This window comes from Acromyrmex echinatior, chromosome 1, assembly GCF_024713525.1.
Source record: "Acromyrmex echinatior isolate Ae372 chromosome 1, ASM2471352v2, whole genome shotgun sequence".
Lineage (NCBI taxonomy): Eukaryota > Metazoa > Arthropoda > Insecta > Hymenoptera > Formicidae > Acromyrmex > Acromyrmex echinatior.
In genome coordinates this window covers 13,862,943-13,889,495 of record NC_141852.1, presented here as the reverse complement: position 1 = coordinate 13,889,495, position 26,553 = coordinate 13,862,943, and the positions used below count along the sequence as shown (strand labels likewise).

General features: G+C 33.9%; 1 protein-coding gene across 4 annotated transcripts; it reads right to left on the bottom strand.

Moving 5' to 3' along the window:
- Window positions 1-758: 758 nt before the first annotated feature.
- LOC105146921 (uncharacterized) lies at window positions 759-26,386 on the bottom strand. 4 transcript variants are annotated; one of them, XM_011057568.2, is made up of 9 exons: window positions 24,583-26,386; window positions 17,317-17,349; window positions 14,886-14,951; window positions 11,592-11,839; window positions 10,302-10,788; window positions 9,431-9,803; window positions 9,088-9,282; window positions 8,413-8,519; window positions 4,249-5,386 (listed from the first exon to the last, which is right to left on the bottom strand). In XM_011057568.2, exons 1-9 carry the CDS (start codon window positions 24,772-24,774, stop codon window positions 4,301-4,303), a joined length of 2,787 nt encoding a protein of 928 aa, XP_011055870.1. In that variant the 5' UTR covers window positions 24,775-26,386; the 3' UTR covers window positions 4,249-4,300. The 4 variants fall into 4 exon arrangements, with proteins under 4 accessions (XP_011055869.1, XP_087259554.1, XP_087259550.1 ...); XM_011057567.2 differs by lacking the exon at window positions 8,413-8,519 and having other exon boundaries at window positions 759-5,386; XM_087403428.1 differs by lacking the exon at window positions 8,413-8,519 and having other exon boundaries at window positions 759-5,386; window positions 25,411-26,386.
- Window positions 26,387-26,553: the final 167 nt, after the last annotated feature.

Here is a 26,553-nt window from a genome sequence, read left to right as displayed (position 1 = left end):
ATTTATACGGAATATTTACATATTGTTTATGTTAAATTTACATAAATCTTTTTCACGAAGACAATACAAACAATGTAAAATATATAAATTATTATGAACTGGATAATACAATTCAAAGAGAAATAATAAAATTTTATGATTGTTAATACATCTGATTTTACTGATAAATAAAAATATATAAATCGAAATAAAAACTTCAATCTGATGCAACGATAAAGAACATAGATACTTCGATGATTCATAGATTGTTTTTACATAGATGACACGTAAAACATAGTTTATAGAGCTTACATTGTATACACGTAGATGTAAATTATATTTTACGTGTGAACGACAACCCTTGTTACATTGAGCATTGGGTGATTTTTATTTAGTGACACAAGTTGACACAAACATCGTTTTGTTTATTATTCATGAAATGCAAAAAAAGATAGAACGATGTTTGCATCGACTTGTGTCATTGATACGTTCAGAGAAAATCAGTTAATGCTTAATAATTCTTTAATATGATTGGTTCTTGCCTTTAATTCTTTTCTAGATCTAAGTGTAGGAACCAATCATATTAACAAATCAGTAAGTACTAACTGATCCAGTTTTCTCTGCTGAATGCAGCCAGATGGAAAGCATTTATTATTCAATAGAAAATTTACGTAATGTTACTATTACGTTGTGTTTACTAACGGAAAAGTTCTTCGCGTTTGGTGGAACCAGTTCGGGGTAGGTCGAGGATCACGGCAAACTGAAACATATCCACATCATGTTATTTAAGTTGTCTTTTATTTCATAAAAAATACGAATCTCTCGATCTTAATATCTCGTTGCCTACGCTGCATATAACATTTCTTTTTCTCTTCTCCTTTCTTCAAATTTCTCTTATACATTAAGTGTATTAAAAAAATGACGGGCAAGCCGGCGAGTTAACGCCCGACGAATACTAACGTTAACACAAAATAAATAAATGAATAAATCGATTCGCGTAACTCAATCTCGAAAAAAAAAAAATAATACTAGCATCGTCGATAATTCTTGCAAAAGTAATTATATTTTTCGAATAATTCATCTCGGTCCTCCTTGCATACAAAATGCTGCCCAGACAGCACGCATGTCTAAAAAACATCTTTATGATATCTTTTAGGCCGGTATTCTTATTTTAAGATCTTAAGTCTTAAGGTGCTAATGCAATTCTATGATTGGCCTACAACATTTTAAAATTATACTTAAGATGATCTTAAATATAAGAACCGACGATGAATACTGGCCTTAAATGTTTTCATATATTCGTATTTAAAAGATATGAAATATCTATAAAAAACGTCTTCATAACTTATGCTGTCTGGGTGCAAGAGATCACAGCTCTGCTCTTTATCCAGACGGAAAACAATTATAAACAAATTAAAATCAACATAATGTCAAATACCGTCGAAGTTCGCATCGACGAAACATCATTTAATTGTTTACGAATACACTCATCATACATACATACACATACACACTTATACACATATACACTTATACACAATTCTTTTTTCTCTTCACAAACTACCTTCGGCAAGGATACAACTTTCGTGAGAAATATGACGATCGGTTTTATCGCTCGCCGTTTTATGGAACTTATAGACGATGGCTCTTAATATCTAAACGCTTTCGATTATGGTAACGAGAATTTGATTAATCGTATTACTACAATGAGATTGCTCTCATTCTCCGATCGCCGGCCGTCAATTGCGACGCATATGCGATCCGTATTTTTTCACCGGGATGCATAATCAACGATAGCCGTTTTTTATAAAGTACCACTTTATATTACTATTAAGGCAGTATGGTAATGTGACTTGATTTACGTAATAGTTAGGCTTCCTTCCGTGCCCTTCTCTCTCGAGATGTAATCGCGCGACGTCTCGCGGATATGTGCTTTATCTAGCCGGGGATATACAAGATTTCTTCAGAGATCGTGGTACGCAAACGGATGAGGGATTCTCTCAAAAGCGAGGGAATGCAGAAATGAACTGTTTCCGAGAATCGACTTGGAAAATTCACTTGACCCGGCCTAGATCTCGTCATGTATTCTATAAATCAATTGATTTCTATTCATATCATTAAAGAATTGTATTATTTTCTACTATTCATCTTGCTTGCAAAGATCAACAAGAAAACTGTCAAACCGAGAAAAATCGTCTTAACGTCATCCAGTATTACAAACATATGTAAATGAAACTAGTTGAACTTAGATTTCCTTTTCTAGTTACTCCACAATTTCGGACACATCTTTCTATGGATGCATATTTTGTAAATAAATTCTGTTACGAAAGGAATACTTCACAATAACACGTTTTCCTCTTTGCGTTTTAACATTCAATATGAGAAAAAAATCAGCTTTATGAAAAAAACTACGTCTCTACTCCGATTCTGTAACTCTTAACAATAGTCAATATCGTTATATTGTTACAAAATCGGAATAAGACTATCATTTATTTTAATATTTCGATCGTATGAAATCATCAAGCACGTTCCAAAACTATCGAAAAGAAAAACTGATTAATACAATTGTAGCAATGACATCTTCACCCTACGCGTCGTAGGCCGCGATATATAGGGAAGTGCGATCGCTAACGCTTCGCATAAAAATTTCCAGGATATCGCTGAACTATCATTAAAATATCTCTAGGGTAAAACGCGATCGTATACTGATATAATTGCTATGATTGACCTGCGCGCCGCTTTCTTCTGCAAAAAAAAAAACTGCGAACGCGCCGTCGAGAGATCGCGAGTTTCCAAGCGCAATTAGGAGTAACGATGAGCACGATTGACAATGTTAAGGCTCGTGTTTTCTTCTTGCAGTATTAATTTATCTTTATTCTTTCTCGTACTGCCAACATTCAATAGCGTAAATTAATAATATATATGTGTATATTTTATATATGTTTTTAATCGAAGAATTAATAAATCATGATCTCAATTATCGAAAAAATTAATTTTTGCTGAAGGTGTAGAACAAAAAGTTCTCAGAATATATGTGTGCCAATTTATATTATTGAAATGAGTGACGATAGATGGAGGAATTAATTTATTTCATATACAGGGTGTAACTGAAATAACGCCCACTAATTATATTCCTAATAAAAAACTGAGAAAAGACTTCTACCATTTTGCAATTTTCGCAATATTTTTTTTAATTATCCAATAAACAAAATGTATAAAATTGACATATAAGATAACTTTAAGATGTCTTTAAAAGTTCTTTAAGAAAAATCTTTAAAGTATTTCACAAAGAACATGAAAAGATATCTTAAAATTGTCTTATACATCGATTTTATCCGGCAATATTTGGAAATTAATATCTCGTTAACTGTTGCAAAAATTGCAAAATGATAGAGGATTAACTTAGTTTTTTTTAGGAATAGCACTGAATGATTAGTGGGCGTTATTTTAGTTATCTCTATATATATAGTGCAAAAAAAAATTTTGCATGGTTCTCGCTATTGAATCGTGCTCAAAATTCATCATAGAACCAGCCCTAATGTCAATATAATTAATTCTAACTATGTCTAATCAGTGGCGGCATCAGTCTCACTCTCCGTCGCCGACTCATCGCCGACTTGCTCCTCATCCTTTCCCCCCGGAGAAACGAAGCCCATCTTAGCCAGAATGTTAAAATCGTTTGAGAGATCATTCACGTTCATCGCTTGCTCTGGGGTGTCACTATGACCACTGCTGCTACTATTGCTGTTGCTGCTGCTGCTGTTGTTACTGCTGCTGCTGCTGCTACTGCTGCTATTACTTCTGCTTCTCAACTGCCTACCACTGGGTAAGTCTTGTCTCTCGGTGTCAGCCTTATCGTCAGGAACTGAGACCTCATTACAAAGCTCCGAAAGATTACTTTGTGCAATGCGCAGTGCCGCTGCCGCCGCCGCTATTGTTGGTCGATCGTCTTCGCGTTCCACCGAATGTCGTAGAGTTACTGACGATCGCGAGTTAATACGAACGAGTTCGTAGTCGGTATAATCGTTGGATTGCGACAAGGCTGCGTCCGAAAGACGACGAACGGATACCTTATTCGCGATGTCATCACAGGCGTTTTTTGAGTCAGCGTCTAGCCAAGGAACGGGAATGATCAAACGGTCCTCGTCCAAAACATCGCATGACGTCAATAGTGAAGCTTCAGCAACGGCATCATCGTTATCGTACTGTTCGTCGCACGGACTGTCCTCTCGGGCAATTTCGTCGTCGTCATTATCACTGATCTCATCCTTGTGTGCTAGCTTTGTTCTAAATGGCGCTGATATATGCGCTTCTTCCAATTTCACGTGCTCGAAGAATCGTGTGAGAGCGCGCCGCTGGAGCTGGACTGCTGCTGGCTTGCTATCTGGTTGCTCGTGTAGTCCCAGTTCATGTTCTTCACGGCAGAGCTGCTGTCGCAGGAGCGGACAGTCTCGGTCGTTTGGGCTTCGTGACTCACGTGCACGACTGGTGATGGTATGGGACTTATTATGGCCTGGGAACAGTGAGTGGATGAAATTTCTTGATCGGTACTTCTCACGACAGAGATTCGCCGTTGCTGTAGCTTTCTCCGCAGATCCAGCTGATCTTGGTCGTTGCTGCTCGGTGACACTATTCTCGGGGTCGCCGTAAGAAGACAATAAGATTTCTGTGGCTGATCTGGCTGACTGATTAACACAGAGTTTGCCGCGTGTAAGTTTGGCCCAGGGCTTCCTACCATTGAAGGTTGCTCGGTCCAGCTGATGGTCGTTTGAGATGGAGTGAAGAGAATTTGACAATTTTGATATGGTGACATGGAGTGGGACTGCACGATTGGTTTGTTTCTTATTGTTGTCACGATCGTAGAACAGGGAATGGGTGACGACGGGTTGGAGCACAGCGCTCTGAATGGTAGTGCTGCAACTGGTCGGCAATTGGTAGTTGAAAACTGCGGAGTGATTTTGGTCTTCGGTTTCACCGCCAGGAGACTGATTGGACCTTCCAGTCGACTCGGCGATTTTCTTGACGATGAGGTATGATTGATGCTTTTCTGGCTGGATGGTACTGGGCAATTGATAGGAGTGGGACACCTGGTCTTCTTGGACGTAGGCGATGCTTGGTCGTGAGTGATGACTGATGACGTGATGGTTACGATGTGCGGTGTCTTGTACTCGGTATTCAGTATCAAAGAATTTGCTGTCTTCTGATTGGTTGACGTTTGTGGCGGAGATATTGTTGGTGGTGATTGGGATGAGGAAGGTTGATGCAGGCAGCTGGTTGACGCCGAAGACAGTGGGGAGGACGTGTTTGTTCTGAGTTGCATCAACTTTATAAAGTCCACCAGACGCTTTATAGATTTCTGAGTCTTCTCTTGCTTGCCCAATAAATCCTGATGCATTCGCTGTTGTAACTATTGCAAAGAAAACATAAATATTTTTAATGTTTTACTGAGAAAAAACTTCAGATGTAACATGAACTTTTGATACTAACAAGAAAATGTATGCAAATATCCTCTTCGATTTTATCGTTAATATATATTATAAATGATGAAATGATGAATTGTGACAAAAAGAAAGTTGTCTAACACTCTTCATTTGTCTAATAGTCTTCATTTGCATAAGAAGTAAATGTAATTTCATAAAATCAATAATATTGTTAATCATTAAATATTTTTTTAGTTTTGCAAAATTTTAAATTTTAAAAACAATTAAAACAGTGTGAAATATTTTGAAAAATAAGATATCTTTAAAAAATCTAAATGCAAAGTAAGTATAAAATATAGCTCGTATGTCTGTGAAATATTTAGAACCTCTTTCATCAACTCCGATTAACACTAATCGATGATTAACCAGAGTTGGGAAAGTTACTTTGTAAAAATAACTAGTTATAGTTACAGTTTTTTTCTTTCAAAAGTCACTAGTTACAGTTCCAAGTTACCGAGACTCAAAATTAATTTGTTACAATTACAGTTAAAAGTTTTCAGTTACTTTTCAGTTATTTTTCTGTTATCATGACAGAATAATATGAGTAACATCCATATCATTAAGGTTATTAAAAAAATAATAATAATTTACGCTTACAATTTACTGACCAATCAAAAAATATTTCGAAGCATTTGTAGCATCAAGTGGACCGTAGCCTTAATCAGTATTCAGATTTTAACTAATTACATTACATTGACAAATAAGTTTAAAATGTAAAGTAACTGTAAAAGTAAGTGTTACTAAATTAATTACTAGTTATTGAAAGAACTGTAACTGAGTTAAATTACAGTTACAGATGGAAAAAAGAAACTAAATTAAGTTACAGTTACTAAAAAAAAGTAACTGCTACTAGCTGTAATTTAGTTACAAATAACTAGTTATTTCCAAATCTTGTGATTAACTCAATCATTACAATTTGCGACGTGAAAACTGAATACAGGTATTATAATAATAATTTAAAATGGATCAGAATTATTCCCTAGATTTCTATTATGTTTTCTAGAGAAAACGAAATAATTCTGATCGAAATCCATTCTGACTTGTTCCATGGATGATGCCCAGAAGAGTTTGTTTTAGAAAAAGAAGAGAGAGGAGAAATTCTGATTCATTAAACTGTTATTAACACTTCTGTAAGTTAATTATCGATTAACTAAACCAAAAGTTGATCTTTATGTTCGTTTTTATCAATGGAGATTAACTTCAACCTTGGTTACTTTTTTATCATTTTCTAGTTCTAAGAATTAGAAAAGAATAAAGAGTAAGTTAAAAATCAAGATAAAAATTAATCTACATCGCTAGAAATGAGCATTATACATATATTTCACATTTTCGATATTATTTACTTGGAATTCTAAATTTAACTTAGAGAAAATTGTTTCAAACCATTAAATAAAAAAAAGTTTTCTAAGCTGCCTACAAAAACAAATAATATAAAAATTGAAGATGGGTATTTGCATATGTTTCCATCTAGAGGTATGTTCGGATTTCCATTTCCCTCCACTAGATGCCATGTCATTCTTGTTGTATATCGGATGTTAAACAAAGATGACACGACATTCGAGGGCACTCAAGTGGGAATCAGAACATGTCTTAGAATGGCTTACCATTATAGTAAGCGCGATAATTTTTATCGTATATTCACTATACGAAAACTATAATTGACTTGCCAAAAATTTTCGCTGTAAAAAAAAGAGCTAAATAATAGAAATGTTTCATGCATTTCTTAAGTCTATGTGCGTTTTTCCGTCTATGTCGCATGTGTGCGAGCTAATAAATTACTAAGAAGATGTATTATATAGTTCTAACATAGAAATAGCTAATAATGTTTTTCTAATTTACATGCGATCTAGTTCGAAAAAAACATGACATAGATTTAAAAAAAACTACGTAACGAAAACCACATTTAATAATTATCGATTTGTAAAGATTAATTCATACGATATGCAATAAAGTTTAAATGCACTTCTAAATTTTCCACAAAAAAGGTAATATTTTTCTTTATGTTAATATCAATAGCATGTCACAATCGCAAAAAGATTAATTCATGTGTATATAATTGGCTCTTTTTTATGAATTTTTTGGCAAATGTATGAACATCTAGAAAACAGCTATATTATCATTAAATAAAAAATAATACAAAAATATCACATGCATATGACATATCGCTCTTAGGATACTATTTCATTTGTCGTACGATCAATTTTTCAAATATGTATTTATTGGCTACAGGCAGAGAATTTCTAGAGAGTCTCGAGAAATTCTTCTAGTACCCTAAAAGCATTTTAATAAAATTTTCGAAATTTAATATTTTATATACAATACATGTAATCTTTAAATGACTTTGAAAATATTTCTGCATAATCGGTAAACAAATCTAAATGTATTACATATAATATTCCTATCTATTATCAATAATATTAAAACAAAGTGGAAATTATATTTGAACACAATCTGGCGCTTTATATTTTTACCAATGCAGTGAGCAAATCATCACATGTAGATCATTAAAGCGCAAAGAAATGTATGATTAAAGAAATGAAGTTGCTTAATATTTATGAAAAGAATGACCAATAAAATAAAATATCCAAAATATCGATTCTTAATCAAGTTAGTGCATCCAAGAATATATTGTGAAATGGTAAAATATTAATTGTGTATATGTATGTGTACATATATATACACGCATGCACGCACGCACGCGCATGCACATGCACACATATACATACATATATCATTATTATTTTCATATTTACAGATATATCTTGGACAACAGAATCGACTTGCCCTTCTATGAATGGAAAAAAATATAACGAAAAAAACGCAGAGATCTTGCAGGTTCTTTTGAATGAAAAAACAAAAGGAAAATCATAATTTACAATATTCGATCAACTCAAGAGCATTCCAAATAAAAGTGACTTTTATAATTTGTCTCTATACAGGCCACAGGACGAACCTGGAGTGACTGGCCGAGTAGTTGTGAGCGTTTTTCCAACTCGTAAACCTGCAATCTCAGATCCGAGTTTCGCTCGAGCAGGTCATATCTTTCTCTCTCTTTTTCCTCTGCAAGATATTTTGCGTTCAATATACAGGTTGTTTTTTTTTTTGCCCTATCGTGGACGATCGACCAAAAAGTTCTTCTTAATTGCAAATTCTTCGGCCGTAATCAAGAAGCCGGTCTCACACGCGGACACTTCTTCCGGCAGGTTGCCTCTCTCGTTTATTCAGTGCGTGCGTGCTTACGCTCAGTTAAGTCTGCGGCAACGCTGCGATACCTCGTTGTATGTAAAATCTAGAAGTTATGGACTCATGTTATACAAATTCCTGTATTTATTTAAAATAATGTGCTTTGCGCCGATTTATCGGTCCTTCATGATTTCGTCTTGACCAATATCTTCTCGCCGTTATTCTATAATTTACTAATTGAAAAGGCAGCAAAAAAAATTGCCAGTTTTCCTTTATAATCAGAAAATCAATAATTCCCGGCCGACTTACTGCCGCAAAATGAGATAAGCCTATCGCGAACTTTTCACAACTAAAGTTGTAGGAATAAGAACTTTTTTGTCAATCACACGCTTAGTGCTATTAAAAGAGGAGAATTTCTTCTTTCAAGAAATCGAGGACGATTTACCGAATTTTTCGTCCTTTTTGTAATGAAATTTGTTCTCGCCTTCCAGTTGTTCCTCCTCTTCTTCATCTTTTTCGATGTTTTCTTCCTCCTTTATTGCTGAAACACATTTTGGACAGATCCTAGATGGAGGCGCTGGTCGAGTATGACACGAAACGTGATAGTTACTTGAGCAATTCTTGCACGATGTTAATGAACCTAAAAATTAAGAGAATCGTGCATTAAATATATATGCATGTATGTATTTGCAGAAGTTTTTAATAAAATTGTAAGGGAATCAACAATATATTTCTAATATTTATCATATTTTATCATATTTTTAAACATTTGTCATATTTTTACTCACCTGGATTTTCACAACAGATGCACACAATAGAGTCACTCCCTATCCTTTCGATGGTCAAGCTAGACGGTAATCCAGGTATATGAACAGCCTTGCTACCTACCGACTGAACAGATTTGGCACTAGATACGGACAATCGCGTTTGATTGTCTTCTACTTTGCTTTTATTCACGAAGACTTTGCTCTCCGCGTTTCTGAGGATATTTGGCCTGGTAGTAGATTTTTGGACTGGGACCAACGGCTTCGTTTGTTCCGATGGCGAGGTAGGTTTGATTGGCTGAGATTTGTTAAGTGGTGACGATGGACCGTTCATACGTGCAGTCGTTTGCCGGGTGTGAGGTGGATTTCCAGATAAATAGGAATACCTCCTTCGTTTCTAAAATCATAGATTTCACATATTTTTTTTAAATAAAAAATAATACTTTTATAAAAAATATTTTTTTTTACGTTATTTGTATAATATTATATTGCAAAAAATACATTATTATATCGAACTTATCGAAGTTGGTCAACGTAAAAGACCAATATCTTTTTTCTTTAATATGATCTTCGTAACAAATGTCAACATTGATTTTAATACCACATAACAGTCAATGCCATATTGCTCATTATTAATGTACATTGGTTATGTTTCATCCATGATGAAAGTAATATTACTTCCATCATAATGTCGTCTGAAACCGCTTTAAGAGCGATTAATTAATTGTCAATGTTCTGGATTTGATCTCGAGTCTTGTCCCATGTGTGCCTCAATTTCATAAGACATTAATTAGAAAGTTGAAATATATAAGATTGAATGATTCCATTTCGGAAATCCATATTATACATACAAAAAATGTATAAATAAATAAAAGCATTAACATATATTACTTACGGATGGTTGCTCGAGCATAGAATATACAAAATGCGGATTCGCCGTGCTACGACGTTTTCTTTCCACTCTCCTATTTTGCAGCTCGATGAATTTGGATTTGGTAATAAGCCCGAGGCAATTTAGGTAGTAGCACTTTTCGGTCGAATGTGTGAATTCAATGTGTTCCTTTTGCCCTTCCTTCATTTGCTCCTCCTTCATTTCTACCTCCTCCTTTTTTACCTCCTTTTGCATTTCTTCCTTTCGCACTTCCTCTTTTTGCATTTCCTCCTTTTGCACTTCCTTCATTTGCACCTCTATTATTTGCTCCTCCTTTATTTGCACCTTCTCCTGTTGTATTTCCTTCATTTGCACCTCCTTCATTTGTATCTCCTTCGTTTGCATCTTCTCCTTTTGCACATTTTCTTGTGTGATATCAAAATTTTCGTCCAATGGCACCTCAATGACGTCGTCCTCACCGGAAACAGTTTCCACCGAGCTGGGACGTAATCTGTAAAGAAACTTTCAATTTAAAAAATTCCAAAATCTTTGTTACATATATTTCAACGATGAATTTTCATATAAAATAATTTTGTTATACGATCCTAAACGAATTTCAATTTATCATAATTAATTCTATATTATTCGCATGGCCTGTTTTTCACATTCCACTATATCTCGATTTTTATTGTTTTCTATGATAATTTCTTTGGTAAAAATTTTCTCAGAATTTTTACTTAAATTGAAACACTTAAGAAATTTTGAGAAAATTTACATCTTAAAATATTTCACATGCGTGAGAATTCTGAAATATTCTAAAATTTCTATAATTTCTGGAAAAAAAAAATTTTTTTCAGATTTTATAAGATTTTATCAGAAATTATAGAACTAGATATCTTAAAAGTTTTAAAATTTCATATAGAAAAATTATAGAAAAGAAAACTTTATTTAGAACTTCTAAACAGTGTTCCAATCTCTATAAAAAAAACTTGAGAAATATTTTTTAAAGTTAAAAAATTCTGAAAGTTATATAAAAATTTTGAAAAGTTATATGGAAAATGGTGACGAAATTTCATCAGAGTTCCAATTAATAAAAATTGATAATATTACATTCTTTAGATAAAGATAAATATAACTTTTTTGTGAAACAATCTGTAAAACAATTTGCGCTAAATACAATAATGTATATAAATAGCATTCATGCATTTCGGAAATTTATAAGATGAGAGATCCTAGACACTCCTCGCAAAATAATGAAGGATGTAATGGGACTTCTTAATCAATTTACTGTTTCTTTAAGATACATAAGCTTACTTCGCATAATCGTTATCTCGTGGGTGCGAATGATGAACATCACCATTTCTAACAACTTTTTCATAGTTCTCCTTCGAAGGCTTTGTTCCGAAACCATTAGCGGTTGCTTCATGCTTTGTTTCATTATTGTTCGTAATGTGATTGTTGTTGTTCAGTCCGAGGAGAAACGGTATAGAAACTTTCGATCCGTTCGCGTTGTTTGCCTTGAACGCGTCCACCTCTTTGCGCAGCCGCTGCACGAACTGCTTCTATTATAACAAGCAGAGAGATATATATAGCGCATCATAGTGTTACTTAATGTCGGTGATTTCTAAAAGAGATCCTTAGCCCGATGTCTACGATGCTAAAAATCGGTCCGAGATCTCGAACACAGAATTAACAAATCACATTTGAATAATTTAATCACATAACTAATGCGATTAGTCAATTCTTTCTTCATCCGAGGTTTTGGACCGATTTCTAGCATCGTGGACATTGGGCTTGAAACAGTTTACACAAGTGATGAACCAGGTATATTAACTTCAGCGTTTAGCAAAGCGTAACACATGTGCAAACATTCAAACAAATGTTATGCCTTTATATAAAAATACAAACATATAACAAGTAAGTGTAAATGTTATAAAAAGCGGGACAAAATAGAATGTTAACACAGTTGCGTGATTAAGATTGTAAAGTAAGGACGTATTTATTCTATATATATCTATATATTCAAAAGTTAACTTTCGTAAAGCTCAAGAAAGTTTCCAGCACTTTTAAAGTAAATGAGAAACGGATAACTGTTGGAAAAAATGGCTTGGAGAATATATAAACGAGAAAAATGTTCTCGAAGCTGCGAGAGCGAGGTGGGGAGTTGAGCAAGAGGACATAAACGGATGAAAAAGGACGTGGAGATTTTATAAAGAGCCGAAAACGTTTTCACAGGACATTTTATTGATTTTGAACCGCTCCGTCTCTCTGCTCCCGGGCATCTCTTCTGCGCTCACATAGTCGCTCTTGCTTCTTCTTTCTGGATTGTCTCCCTCTCTCGTCCGCTCAACCCCTTGCCCCGCGTTCGCATCACGCTTTCCTACTCTCGCAGCCTCTGCATATCATCCTCCGTGTCTATATCTTGTCCATTACATCCCGATTATTTATCTCACTTGTTATCAATACCGTCGAAGGCAAGAGAACGTTGAATTAGAAAAGAACATAGCTATGTGTACAAGAAATTTATCATTCTGTACACATAGCTATGTTCTTTTCTATCACCATCTCGCTCACTTAATCTTGAAATAATAAAATTAACAAATTTTTTTTCATGCCCTCCTTTTTCATTAGGACTTTCGTAACTCGCCGTAACAAAGCTCATGTAATACATGATCGATATATTTAACCATTTTACAGTCAGTACCATGCAAGTGATACTGCGGCATGATAAAACTCGTACTTTGTAAAAGTTAAGCAAGGCATGCCAAAGTTTTTGCACCCATACGCGGATCAATAATAGTCTTGATCGATACTAACAACTTATACAAAACTATATAATTTTGCTAAGGTTTTTATAATTAACATATCAATAGAAATAACATCTGAAAAATATTAGGTGTTGGAATTAATTCGTAGCGTTTTACAAGTGATGGGAAGTACTTTCATTAATGTATTTTTTAATGCTCATGTGAAATAAATAACATTCTTTCATTAAAAAACGCTACGAATTAATTCCAACACCTAATAACAATTTTTCAATGAAGCATTTTTTAAATTCTGAATTAAAATAATGTTTTAATTGAAATAGTAAATATTCATAATTTTTACATCCATGTTATATTTTCAATTAATCAATATGTATTTAAGTTGTTTTTTACTTCAAAAGACACAATTTTAAAAAAATGTGATTTCCTAGTTATTATTAGTTATAAATAAGTTAAAAGTTAAGTAAAGATTACTTTATCAATCATAGAGAATATACTAACTTAACTTTACAGTCCGTCAGTTAAATAACTTATAACGTTCTTAAAGTTTTTGAAGACATCATAATATTTTTTATAAGAGCGATACATTTTGAATTGTGTTGTTTTTGTAAATATAAAATGGTCTTCTACAAACATTTAGAGTTAGTTTTAGTGATCGAAAAGTTTGAAGAAAAAATTGTTTTATTTTAAATTTATTCATTTTAACTGATTAAGGTAAATATTAACAGTTATGATACTTTGAATTATATCACTTTTGATGAATTATTCCGAATCTGTTTTTACAGCATATTGAAATCAACACAGCTCAAAAAGGAAATTTTTTTAAAGATTTGATCATGTTTCTAAAAAAGTATATTCTTTTACTGATATTAATTAATAATTTTCTCTTAAGTTAAAAAGTTTTTCTTCTTTTTTAAAAAACTTAATTTTTTTAGTTACTTTTGAAGTAAGAAACAGTGTATTCTTAGACTTTTTGAGGACTGGAGCTTTAATAAAGTAACTTGTAAAAGATTGTGCTTTCTAAAAATTTTCGAGGTTATTGAATTCGATTCTGGTTTGAGAAAAATTCAAATCCTAAAATTCAAGTAAAAAAATAATCTGATTATCGTGAAACCCGATTTTAGGTTCTTGATACCTCTGTATGTTCAAATGTAACCCAAAAATATCGAATATCAAAGGATAGTAATCTCCATGAAAGAGGATCACAGAATTCATAATTAGAGAAATTATTTGAGCTAGTTTGAAAATTAATATTAATTGTTTATGTAGCACAAATAAAGTAAAACAAGAAAGTTAATCTTGCATTTCGCAATTAAACCTCCTAATTAAACTTCCTAAAACCGAGTGTTATGTTAATCAAATTATTTTTTTCAAATTCTGTTCCCCATTAAATCCAATATTTTAAATTTCTTATTTTTGACTTCATTCGAATAAAGCATTATCAAATTATCATAGACCAAGTTTCATACAAATTGAACGAATATAAAATAAAGGAAAGTGACTCAAATGGGATTGCCGATCCGCAAAGAGTTAAAACTGTATCATGAGTTTTAAAAATTCGAACTGTGCCACCCTAATGTAAATTTTTAACTTGTGTCATTTTGTATACAAAAATATGTATACAAAGAAAAAGAATTATTAGTTTTTAAGGCACAATCATTTTTACAAACTCATTTAACTTTGGACGCATTTTCACGTTTAAAATCGCACAATCGACCGACCGAGAGATTGATTACGAAATTGCAGGGTCTCATAATAGGAACTTGAAAAAAGTCATAGTATAGATGCATCATGAATCACTACGTGCATGCAACATGAAAGAAAATCAATTGTCCGCGCTTACCTGACATTTTCCCAGAGACTTGATGTGTATCTGAATCTTTTTTATCTGCCCGAGTATGTCTGAATTCTGTAACAAGACGCATTGTGATCATATATCGAATCCAAACACATTCATTTTGAAATCATGCAATCATCGGAATTTGGACGATTTGCGTGTATCGAAGTCTTAATGGAATATTGCGCGGAATAATTGTGTATATATTGATTGTGTGCTTATTGAGTGTTATTGTTGATAATGCAAAACAAAAACAAATAGATTAAATAGATTCAATCATAAAAAATTGACTTAAAATCGCCAATAAGAAATCATTCGATATAATGAAGTTACATGTCAAGGATTTTGTTTTTTAAGCAATCGCTAAAATTAAATCAAATTAATAATTGAGTTTTAAACATGTATAACAGAAAAGCTCCCCATAATATGCATAAACAACATCCCGCACTAATTGTCGCGAGATGAAATGTCTGGCCAAAGTTGTGGCGCGGCGTAACTTATGAGATTCCAGAAGTATAGCACACAAACTTTCGCAAAGTTTCATTGTATCGATTGTTCTTTGAATCTCAAATCCCATCACAATTAGAAATAAATTAAATCACAAATCTGGAATGCTAAAATTACATTAGTTACAGTAAAAAATTACTTTAGACCGGACTAGTGTCTTACAGATTTTTGAATGCTGAAAATAATGTCGCAAACTAAAGAATTCCAATACATCAGATTTTCAATTGAAATTTAATGGCTTTTTCAATATTTATATTTGATATTTTTTTCATTGTCCTGAAATTTTAATTAGAAGTCATGAATTGTTTATTCTCTATTAAATGCATTTTTTAAATTTCATTATCTTATTTTTTAACCATGAAGGATTTAAATATAGGTTTTTATAAAAGGTTTTTCTAACATAACAAATTTTCTGCTTATGATGAAGTTATATTGGTACAATGTCTAGTTTATGGCTTTCGATATACACAGATACCGTACAACTTTTGTATATAACATTTTTTTTAAAAAGCAATTTTTTTCAAAATATTCAAGTAAGCAATTAAAATGAGACAACTCGTGCATATATGTGCAATACAATTCAATGAAATAATAAACGATAAATTACACTGTATTGATATTCACAAACTAGATATTATATAAGTATATAACTTTAAAATTCAAATAAGCTTATGATAAAAGACTATTCGAGCCAAACCGGATGTCATTCTAATAAAACAATGTCAACAATACAAAATATTATCAAACATTTCGGCCTTTATTATATGATCATCCTCGATGAAAAACATATAATACATATATTAATTTAAATCATAAATATCGAGTATCGCTTTTTAGTTAGACAAATTGTAATTATCTTCTGCGTGTATACGTGTTCCTCAATTACATCCAGATGACAAAGTTATATATAAAATTCTCCAATATACATATTCAAATATTTAATTGTGAATATGTATATTGGAGAATTTTATATATAATTTTGACATTTGGATGTATTATAGCAAACACGTATACGAAAAGATAATTACAATTTGTAATAAGCTGTAAAAAGCGATGCTCGATATTTGTGATTTAAATTAATGTATATATAGTTTTTCAGAAGATAACCATATTAAAAATCGAAAAGCTTGAAAATATTTTTTATCTCTATATTTAAATTTTTCAAAACAATCAATCTAAAAAATAAGATATTGAAATAAAACATACATTTTATAGGGCATAAACAATACATTCATGATTTCTAATCGGAATTTCAAGACATTGTTGACATCTTTTATAAAGAAATACGGCAAAAAATGTTTTCTATATTAAATCTCAATTTTGGAAACCTGATGCGCTAATAAAATGTGACTTGCGGCATCAGTTTCGACATCCAATAAATGCATAAGAAATACATTTGTCCGAATCAAAATAATTAAAGAAATTTTTTTTAAGTTAATATTATTTAACACGACGTTACATGTTTATGTTCCATAAAATTAGATGTTTAACTTTAACATTAGAAGTATCAACGTTTTTTATTTATTAAAAAGATTAAATAAATGAATTACTATAAAAATAAAAAAAGTGATGAAAAATTAAATACTTTATCAGTAAAAGATATAATTATTGAAAAGTCAAAGAATTTCAGAATTCTATTTTTTTATACAAAAAATATTATATATTAACCTAAAAAATAAAAATCCAGGTAACAAATTGATGTTATTTTGATATTAAAGACATCATTTTAATATTAAAGTGACAATAGTTTGTTAACTCTGGGATTCAGTACTTCTAGTATTAATGTATTAAAATACAGAGCGAAAAAGTTTCATACTCTAAAAAGATAATGTAAAATATTATCATATAATTAATGTAATTTAATAACAATGTATCATATAGATACCGTGTAATGATATTATATAGAATAATGTAACGATATAATACTTACATTTGGGTCATCCTTCAAATTTTCTACGCACATCTGTAATTTAACAAAAAAATTGCATCAGTCATAGCTAAGAAAAACATCATATGTTGTATGTTCTGTGTACTATTATGTAAGACATAATGCAGAATCGAGAGGGAGATAAATAATTTAGCAGAAGTATGCCAATGTATATGGCCAACTGGAACACAGTGCGCCATTACGCCATTACATTCTCTCCCTCTCTTTTCTACTTTATTAATACCCCTATTAATTAATAAAGATGCAAATTATCTCATATTTAACATCTTGTTAACTCGTCGCGATTCGCATTTAACTTCTTCGTCGCACCATTTTGGGAAGCGATTTAAATACTCTAAGTACTAATACACATATTAGTTATTATATAAAATATATACAAAGTGTCTCGCAACTTTTTGTCAAGCGCTTTTTGTAAATAGAGAGGACTAAACTCGGTCGAAAAATCCTTTATCATTTTGCAATTTTTGCAATAGTTAACAAGATATTAATTATTAAAAATCGCTGAATATTGGTTTTTAATAATTTTTTATTTAAATATTCAACTTTATAGAAAAACAGCAAGAGACAAAAATTGCTTATTTTCTTCTCATAAAATTCTGAGAATTTTTTCTGAATTTTTTAATGCTTTATTTTCTCATGATGATAAAAATAGTTACCAATATAAGAAAATGCAGTACTAAAAAGTTGATTAAAAAATCCTGAAAAAAATTCTTAGAGCTCTATGAGAAGAAAATTTTTGTCTCTTGTTGTTTTTCTGTAAAGTTAATAGTATTTAAGTAAAAAATTATTGAAGACTAATAATTAAATAATATATAACAGGACATACAATTTCTGATAGATCGAAATCTGTTATTCCTCATTCTTATTGCCTGCATGTGTTTTCAATTGTATCTCAGACTGTATTATTCTTAATTTATATGATTATAGTTATATAATATGAAAATAAGATATAATATAATAATTTACATTTACGTGTGTACAATGTAAACTATGTAAACAATATTTTACGTATTATCTATGTAAACAATCTATGAATTATCAAAGTTTATGTTCTTTATCATTGCACTAGACTGCATTAAACTTTAATCTCGCTTATATATTTTTTTTTATTTATCAATAAAAGTCACTAAAGTTAGATATATTAACAATCATAAAATTTAATTACTTCTTTCTATATTATTGTGTTACCAATTTATAATAATTTATATATTTTACAATGCTTCTATTGTCTGCATGAAAAAGATTCGTATAAACTTAAGGTAAACAATAGGTAAAAATTTTATGTATAAACGTAATCTTGAAATATATGACACAACTCATTGTCTAAAGCTTTATATACATATTATTCCCAATTATAACGATATTAAATAAAGAGCTAGTAATTATTATTCTTTCACGGAAAATGGTGGTAAATTCATATAAATGATCTTGTTTCAATTTTATTAGGTGTTGGAATTAATTCGTAGCGTTTTACAAGAGATGGCACAAGCAGTACACTATTTCGTTGTTACCTATAGTTCTGTATACATTGTAAACATCTATCATAGGACGTCATTTGCCGTACATAACCTTTCTTGAAATCATAAATAACAATACTGTATAATTCATTGAATATGTCAAAATTTGTGCCAGATAAAGTGTTTTTGCGGGGAGTTTTGCTTCATTACTTTAATATGAACAAAAGTGCAGCTGAAGCTCATCGTATTTTAGTGGATGTGTATAGTGAACATGCTCTGGCTGAGCAAACGTGTAGGAAGTGGTTTGCACGTTTTAAAGCTGGTGATTTCGACTTGGATGACAAGGAGCGACCTGGTCAGCCGAAAAAATTTGAAGATAACGATTTGCAGGCACTGCTCAATGAAAACTCATGTCAAACACTTAAAGAATTATCTACGTCATTGGAAGTTGACTTCTCAACAATAGGAAAACGTCTTAAAAGTTTGGGCATGATCCAGAAGGAAGGACATTGGGTCCCATATGAATTGAAACCAAGGGATATTGAGAGACGTTTTCTCACGTGCGAACTGCTGCTTCAACGGCAGAAAAGAAAAGGTTTTTTGCATCGGATTGTTACCGGTGACGAAAAGTGGATCCATTATGACAATCCAAAGCGCAGAAAGTCATGGGTTAAGCCCGGCGAACCATCAACATCAGTGGCCAATATCCATGGCTCAAAGCTCCTGCTCTGTATTTGGTGGGATCAGAAGGGTGTCATATACTACGAACTGCTAAAACCGCATGAAACCGTTACTGGAGATCTCTACCGACGGCAACTGATGCACTTGAGCCGTGCATTGAAGCAAAAACGGTCGGAATACTTCGAAAGACACGATAAAGTCATCTTGCTGCACGACAATGCTCGCCCACACGTTGCAAAACCGGTAAAAACATACCTGGAAACACTTAAATGGGAAGTGCTACCGCACCCGCCGTATTCTCCTGATATTGCACCTAGCGACTACCACTTGTTTCGATCATTAGCTCATAGCTTGTGCGAGCAGAAGTTCACATCTTACGAAGATTGTACAAAATGGTTCGATTCCTGGATTTCATCTAAAGATGAACAGTTCTTCCGACGCGGTATTCATTCACTGCCCGAAAGATGGTCAAAAGTAGTAGAAAGTGATGGGAAGTACTTTCATTAATGTATTTTTTAATGCTCATGTGAAATAAATAACATTCTTTCATTTAAAAAACGCTACGAATTAATTCCAACACCTAATAATAGTTATAAATTATAACAGTAATTTCATCGAGAATAAAAAGAATTTTTCTTACATTGAAAAAAATGATTGAAAATGGTTGAACCAGAAAATTCTGATTCATTTATTTCCAACCAGAATTTCAATTAATTCAACCTGACATTTTTCTCAGTGTATAAGTGTGACTTTTATCCTTCTTCTTCTGGCGCGCAGAAAGATAATTCTTTTTATCTCGACACGACTCGATTATCGACGAGTAGTTTGTCAGTTCTGCGAGACACACAAACTCGGCAAAATTCGTCTCACTACGATGCGAACAAAAGTCAGAGAACTGAGAGAACGACCTTGTCAATGTTCTCGAGGTAAAAGTAAATCAAGTATGGACTCGACGACTCCGGGAAGCTTCTCTGCGCAAATATCGACTTGCACCTGTCGTCCCCACCACGATATACGCGAACTTTGGTTACATAAATCACGTTCGGTGAAATAGCAATTATTGTCTCCTATCGATGAGTCCCATGTATAACCATTTTTTATCCTCTTTACAGAATCTACATACATAAAAAAAAGTATCATTCTACTGTCAAGAAAAACTAAAAAGTTACTTAGTTTCCCTTTTTTCTTTTAAGTAACAGTTATCGTTAACAAAGAATATTTTCTTAATAGTTTTCAAACGTACTTATTACAAATTCTAGAAAAACATTATCATGTACTCAAAATAAGAATTTGTTTTTTTTTTCAAAGAATATTAAAATTTTATCGAAGAAGCTTATGTCCGTTTCTACGAATGTAGAATTTTAATCTCAGTTTATCTTGGATTCAACTATTCATTTTTTTTTAGTTTTAAGAATGAGATAAAGATGAAAGATAAATTAAACCGAGATTAAAGTTAATCTATTTGGTAGAAACAGATATATAATAAGCAAATCAGATTTGTTTTAATTCAATAATCTTGATTAAATTTGCTAAGATTCAAAATATATAATAGTTTGAATAAATTTTGATGCTTGAACGATGAACTTATAATAGATTTATGAAGATATATAAACGTTTAAAATACTTGGAATGAGTAAATATTTGAATACAGTACTTTTTCTGTCTACAGGATGTTCGAAGATCATGAAGAAGTTCGAAGAAGATAGTGTAATCATTTAATTTTTTAAACAATCATCTAAAGTGATCTTTATATCGCAATTATTATCGCAATCAAGAATTACTTATTACTGCATAAAATTTCTTATTGCATAAAAATTGCATATTATATTGGTTGTTTTACAATTTATTAGTTTTACAATTTAGTATTTAAGAACATTGTGTGTAAATTTACTTAACATTTTCTACAAAAATAAAGGGACAAATAAACAACAGGTATACAAATTTTCGATCAATAGAAAATTACTCTGACTAATCTTTGTTTTCTCGCTGTTGAGGTGTAAAATCACTCTCGGTAACTATTCCCGGGTTAAGCTGAGGAAAACTGACGCGAAAGTTTGTCGAACGTGCGACTGCGTCGCGCACCGCTGCGCCGACAGGGAGATCCCTCTCGGCGGAAAAACGAGAGGAGCGTGGCCGGATAATTCACAACTTATCGATTGTCCGACATGAAGCGTCTTCTCGCAAATCGAAGACTGCGCCCAATTTCGGCTCTCGATGAGCGCGACATTAAATTATTATCAGGAAATCCTCGCCAATCCTTGCCAAGCCGAAAGGCAAGGCTTTATACTACGAGATCTCATCGCGAGTACACTTATCGCATATGCAGATGAAATATAAAAAAAATCGAAAGTTCGTGTTGAGCAACACTAAATGCAAGGATACCTAAAAAATTACGACTTACGACTTACAAGCGCGTGACTCTGGACGATGAACAAGGACGCAGCATAACTGAACGTGTGCGCGCGAGTTGTGTTGTGATCATCAGTTGTGCTGCGTCCTTGTTCATTGCCTGGGTCGCGCGCTCGTTCCTTCTCTCATAAGTCGTAAATTAATGATATTCCTGACCACTTTTTTTAGGCACTCTTGCGGTTTAGTGTTGCCTTCAACACGAACCTCGATTTTTTTTACATTTCATCTGCATACGTGATAGGTGTACAAACTCGCGATGGGATCTTGGACTATTATGCCGATAATGCCACATTGATCGAGACTTGTGCTTATGGCCATGAGTGATCGAGAGAGCGAGCAAGAGTCACCTTCGTGCCGGGCGAGCGCGCTCGCGGCGCGGCGGTACAAAGGAATCCACGAAGGTATCGATATATTTATAAAGATGGTAGGGGTATGCAGAGACGTTCAAGGAGGGCCATCTCGTCGACTCTCGTCTTCCGTACGAAACTCAGGTCATAGTAATACCATAAGAACAGAATACAAAAGTCATAATAATATCATAAGGATATTATCACGATCTTATTTATTATTCATAAGAGGCCTATTTCTTTGCAGAGTTAAACCTACAAAGCTTTTCCCACGTTAGAGAAAAAAAAAAGAAAAGAGATAAACCGTGTAAGAAGTTCAACTAAAAAGAACAAGACTAAAGGCCTAGTTCCATCAATGTAAGATAAATTAATTTGTAATTTTAATCTTGGTTCAATTTACTTTTTATCTTTTTCTAATTCTAAGTAAAAGATAAAAAGATTTAGGAAAAGATAAACAGTTGATACTTTCTAACAAGACAGTTCAATACAGTGATTTCTTTGTTTAACATTGACAAACAACAAAGATGTAGTGATTCACTGTGTCATCTATGTCACTTGCTAGAAAGCACCCAGTAAAGTTAAATCTAGATTAAAGTTAATCTTACTTTGATGGAACGAGGCCTAATGCCCGTTTCTATCAATGCGGAACAACTTTAATCTCTGTTTAACTTACTCTTCATTCTTCTTTTTCTAATTAATCTTAAAATTAGCAAAAGATGAAGAATTAATTGAATTGAAATTAAAATTAAATTAACTACTATGGTGGAAATGAACCTAAAAGACGTTATAAAGACATCATAAAGATATTTTTTGTGACATACATGTCTAAAAGATACATAAAAGACATCATAAAAACATCCAGCAAATTGTTGTAATCCAATATTGTAGCAACACTGCAATATTCCAACAAAATTGCACACATTGCAACAATGTTGCTACAAATTTATATAGTGTAGGAGTTTTGCTCAACTTCTCACATAGTTCATCCTTTCTCTTTTTTCTCCAACATGGTGAACTATACAAGAAGTTCAGCTTCAAAGAGCAAATAAAAACAGACCTATGAAGTCATGATGATGTCCTATGATAATGTAAAGACCACAGCACAAACTTTTGCCTAACTCATAATGCATAGTGCATAAGTAGAATCAACCAATCAGAATTCTTCCTTTTTTTTCTTTTCATAGAAAAGAGAAATTTAATTAGTTAATTCTTGCTTACTATGCATTATGTGTAATGCAAAAGTTCTGCAGTCTTAAAACGAGATAATTTAGATAAGTTAACAGAAATTTTGAAATCACATAATGTATTTAAACACATACAAAATTATTAGTGCAAGTATATGTTTTATACACTATTATATTATACAATTTTATATATTATATTTATGTTTGATTGAATACACTACGTGACCTCAATTTTTTAAATCTCCAAATTACTCAACTTTATTTTATTATTACTATTATTATGACTCAACCTGGAAAACTAATCAACAAGTTCTCGCGAGTTCTGGCGAGTTCGCGTTATAGTTTTAGATATCGCGCTGATTAGATATCATTCGTGAAAACATAAGTAATTCGATCCCGCAACGAATTTCTCGGCCGCCTCCACGAGCGAATGAGGCGCGTAAGATACGGAAAAGAGAGAGAGAAAGAGAGAAAGAAATAGGTGGAAAGAGACAGAAAGAGGACGCCCGGGGACGCCGAGCGGGAGAGAAGCTCAACACGCTCGGCCATAAATGGAACTTTCGACTTTCGCAGTTCGCACTCGGTTTCCTCCTCGCCCTTCGCAAACTTCCTTCCGATCCTCAAAACCCTTCACGTGCGCGCGCGCGCGCGTGCGCAGTCAAGTTAGTAGCAAAAGACGCTTGGTGGATCTATCGAGTTCGAGTTGTCCCGAATCGATCGATCGATCCATCGACTCGGAGGGAACTTCATGACTCAAGTCAAGGAGAGGGGACGGGCGCTCGTGGCTCTCATGTATCCCTCAATTCCCTTATTACGCGCGGGGAGAAAAATAAAAACCTCCCTGCCGATCTTTAAAGATGTATATGCGTATGTTGCGCGGAGGAGGAGGAGGAGGGGAGGCCTCCTTCTTTCTCTCCTCTCAACCCCCGACGACCCGACCATTCTTCGATCACTATCTCGCACACAGCATCGCAATCTCTTTAGGTCTATTTGTTATTTCTTACACTTTTTGCACTCAAAATCTTCGTTTTCTTTCTTTTCAATATTCAAATATACATACATCTCGTTTTGAGTGCAAAAATTTTAGAAATAATTTCAAGCAATGCGAAAAGATCTTTTCTCTCTCTCTCTCTCTCTCTCTCTCTCACGCTCTCGTTTTCTTTCTCTCACCTGATGCTCGAGTATCGCTTTCTGCAGTTCCTGTTGCACATCCAAGATCTCCTCTTTCAGGTTCTTGGATATTTCCATGCTTTCTAGCAGGTGGTTCAGCACGTCAAAATATTCCGGCCTCGGTAACAACCCTGGCGGCGACAACCCCGATCCGTGTGTGTTGTCCCCGACGCGTTGGGGAGGAGGGAGCATGGGGACGCGGGGCGAGTTGCGAACTGGCAAACGCTCCTCTCGAGAATCTCGAGAGTCGAAGCCGCGGGCTGCGCGAGTCACGACTCCGACGTCTCCGACAGTCCGACGAACGACGACGACGACGCGCGAACGAGCGGCAACGGTGGCGGGTCACCGCGACGCGTTCTCAACGTAACGCAACGCAACGTAACGTAACGTCACCGTCACCGTCACGTCTCGTCTCGTCTCGTCTCCGTCCGTCCGTCCGTCCGTCCGTCCGCTCCAAACTTCTCGGCCGTTTCCTCTCTCGCTCTTTCTGCCTACAAACTGTCGATGCGATGTTGCGTTCGTCCCGAAGTCCCGAACGCGCCACAAGAGCGTTGTGTCTCTTTCTCTTCCTACTCGTTTCTTCTCTCGCTCTCGCTCTCCCCTTTACTATCTATTCAGTCGCTGATTCCCTCTTTCTTTCAGCCAAATGCGAATTTACCGAGCTCCCGCGGCGCGATGCAGCGTAGCGCATGCACGCACGCACGTACGCACGCACGCACTTTATTGTTAGTTACTTTACGTACGTACGATATATCGCGATGTATCTCGCCACATACTTTCCTTTTCGCACTTTCTTGATATCGCGAGCGTTTTACAAGGTCGACGTACCGAAAAGTCACGATCAAGAGTCCAATCCCAAACTTGTCGGCGACGGCGACGGCAACGGCGACGGCGACGCGAGCGTTTTACGCTGCCACCGGCGCGCTGCGCTGGCCCTCGCTCGAGTACGCGGAGTACGCACCGCACGGTCGCACCGAACCGAACCGAAGTTGATCGCACGCGCCCTCCTCGCCCTTTCCCCCCTCTCTACCTCTTGCTCCTACATTCGGACTCCGGCGCCCTTCGCCGATGATGCCCGATTCAACGGGGGAGTCGACGAGCTTTCGCGCTAAACATACGAGATTCGACACCTCTGTTCTTTTTATGCCTATGTTTTCATCAATGTAGATTAAATTTAATCTTAGTTCAACTTATTCTTTATCTTTCTCTAATTGTAGGACTGAAAAATTAACTAAATCAATATTTAATTTAATCTACATTAGTAGAAACGCGAGCATTAACTGAACTTCTTGGATCGTTCATTTTTTATTCTTTTTTTTTCAAAGTGAAGAGAAAAAAAGAAAGATGATAAAAGTTGCAAAAAGTTGAGATCGAAAAAGAACAGATCTTCAGCTCTGGAGATGTCTTTTTCTTTTTCTTTTCCTAAATCTGCTTTTGGCAGCTGTTTCATGTAACACTCTCTATACTTGAAATGAAATGTATAATTAGGTAGCAAAAGGAAAAAGAAAGGAACAAAAACTACGAAGAAAGTTCCAGTTGGTTCTAGTATGAGCGCAAAGAATAATATAAAACCTTCCCTTTGCTCCGCGATTTCATTCGTCTCTTCCCTTCTAAACTGTTTGCGACAAACAATTCTCTAGATCAGTTAACCCTAGATAACAATGTTGGCAGCGCTGGCAGCACTGTACGCTCATCGCACTGCTATTGGATGTCACGAATGTGTCAACGCATGGCAATTCATATATGATGTTTGGGGATCGATTGGGATCGATTGTGTGCTTGAAATGAGATGAAAATGACAAAAGTGAGCAAATTTAGCAAAATATTTATAGTTTCATTGGTCAATACCTACTTAATTTGCTTATTTTTTTAATGTTCTCTTTGTTTAAAATACACAATCGATACCTTGTTCTTTATTTCAGCATTATAGATACTAGAAAGTTCTAGCGAAAACGAAAAAGCTTTCCAAAT

Excerpts from the sequence above, each read along its gene's own strand:
- LOC105146921 (XM_011057567.2), bottom strand. The coding sequence starts at position 24,774 with ATGCTCCCTCCTCCCCAACGCGTCGGGGACAACACACACGGATCGGGG. Across the intron at positions 17,350-24,582 it reads AAGCGATACTCGAGCATCAG|ATGTGCGTAGAAAATTTGAA; the intron begins GTGAGAGAAAGA and ends GTTAAATTACAG. Across the intron at positions 10,789-11,591 it reads CGAGATAACGATTATGCGAA|ATTACGTCCCAGCTCGGTGG; the intron begins GTAAGCTTATGT and ends GTTTCTTTACAG.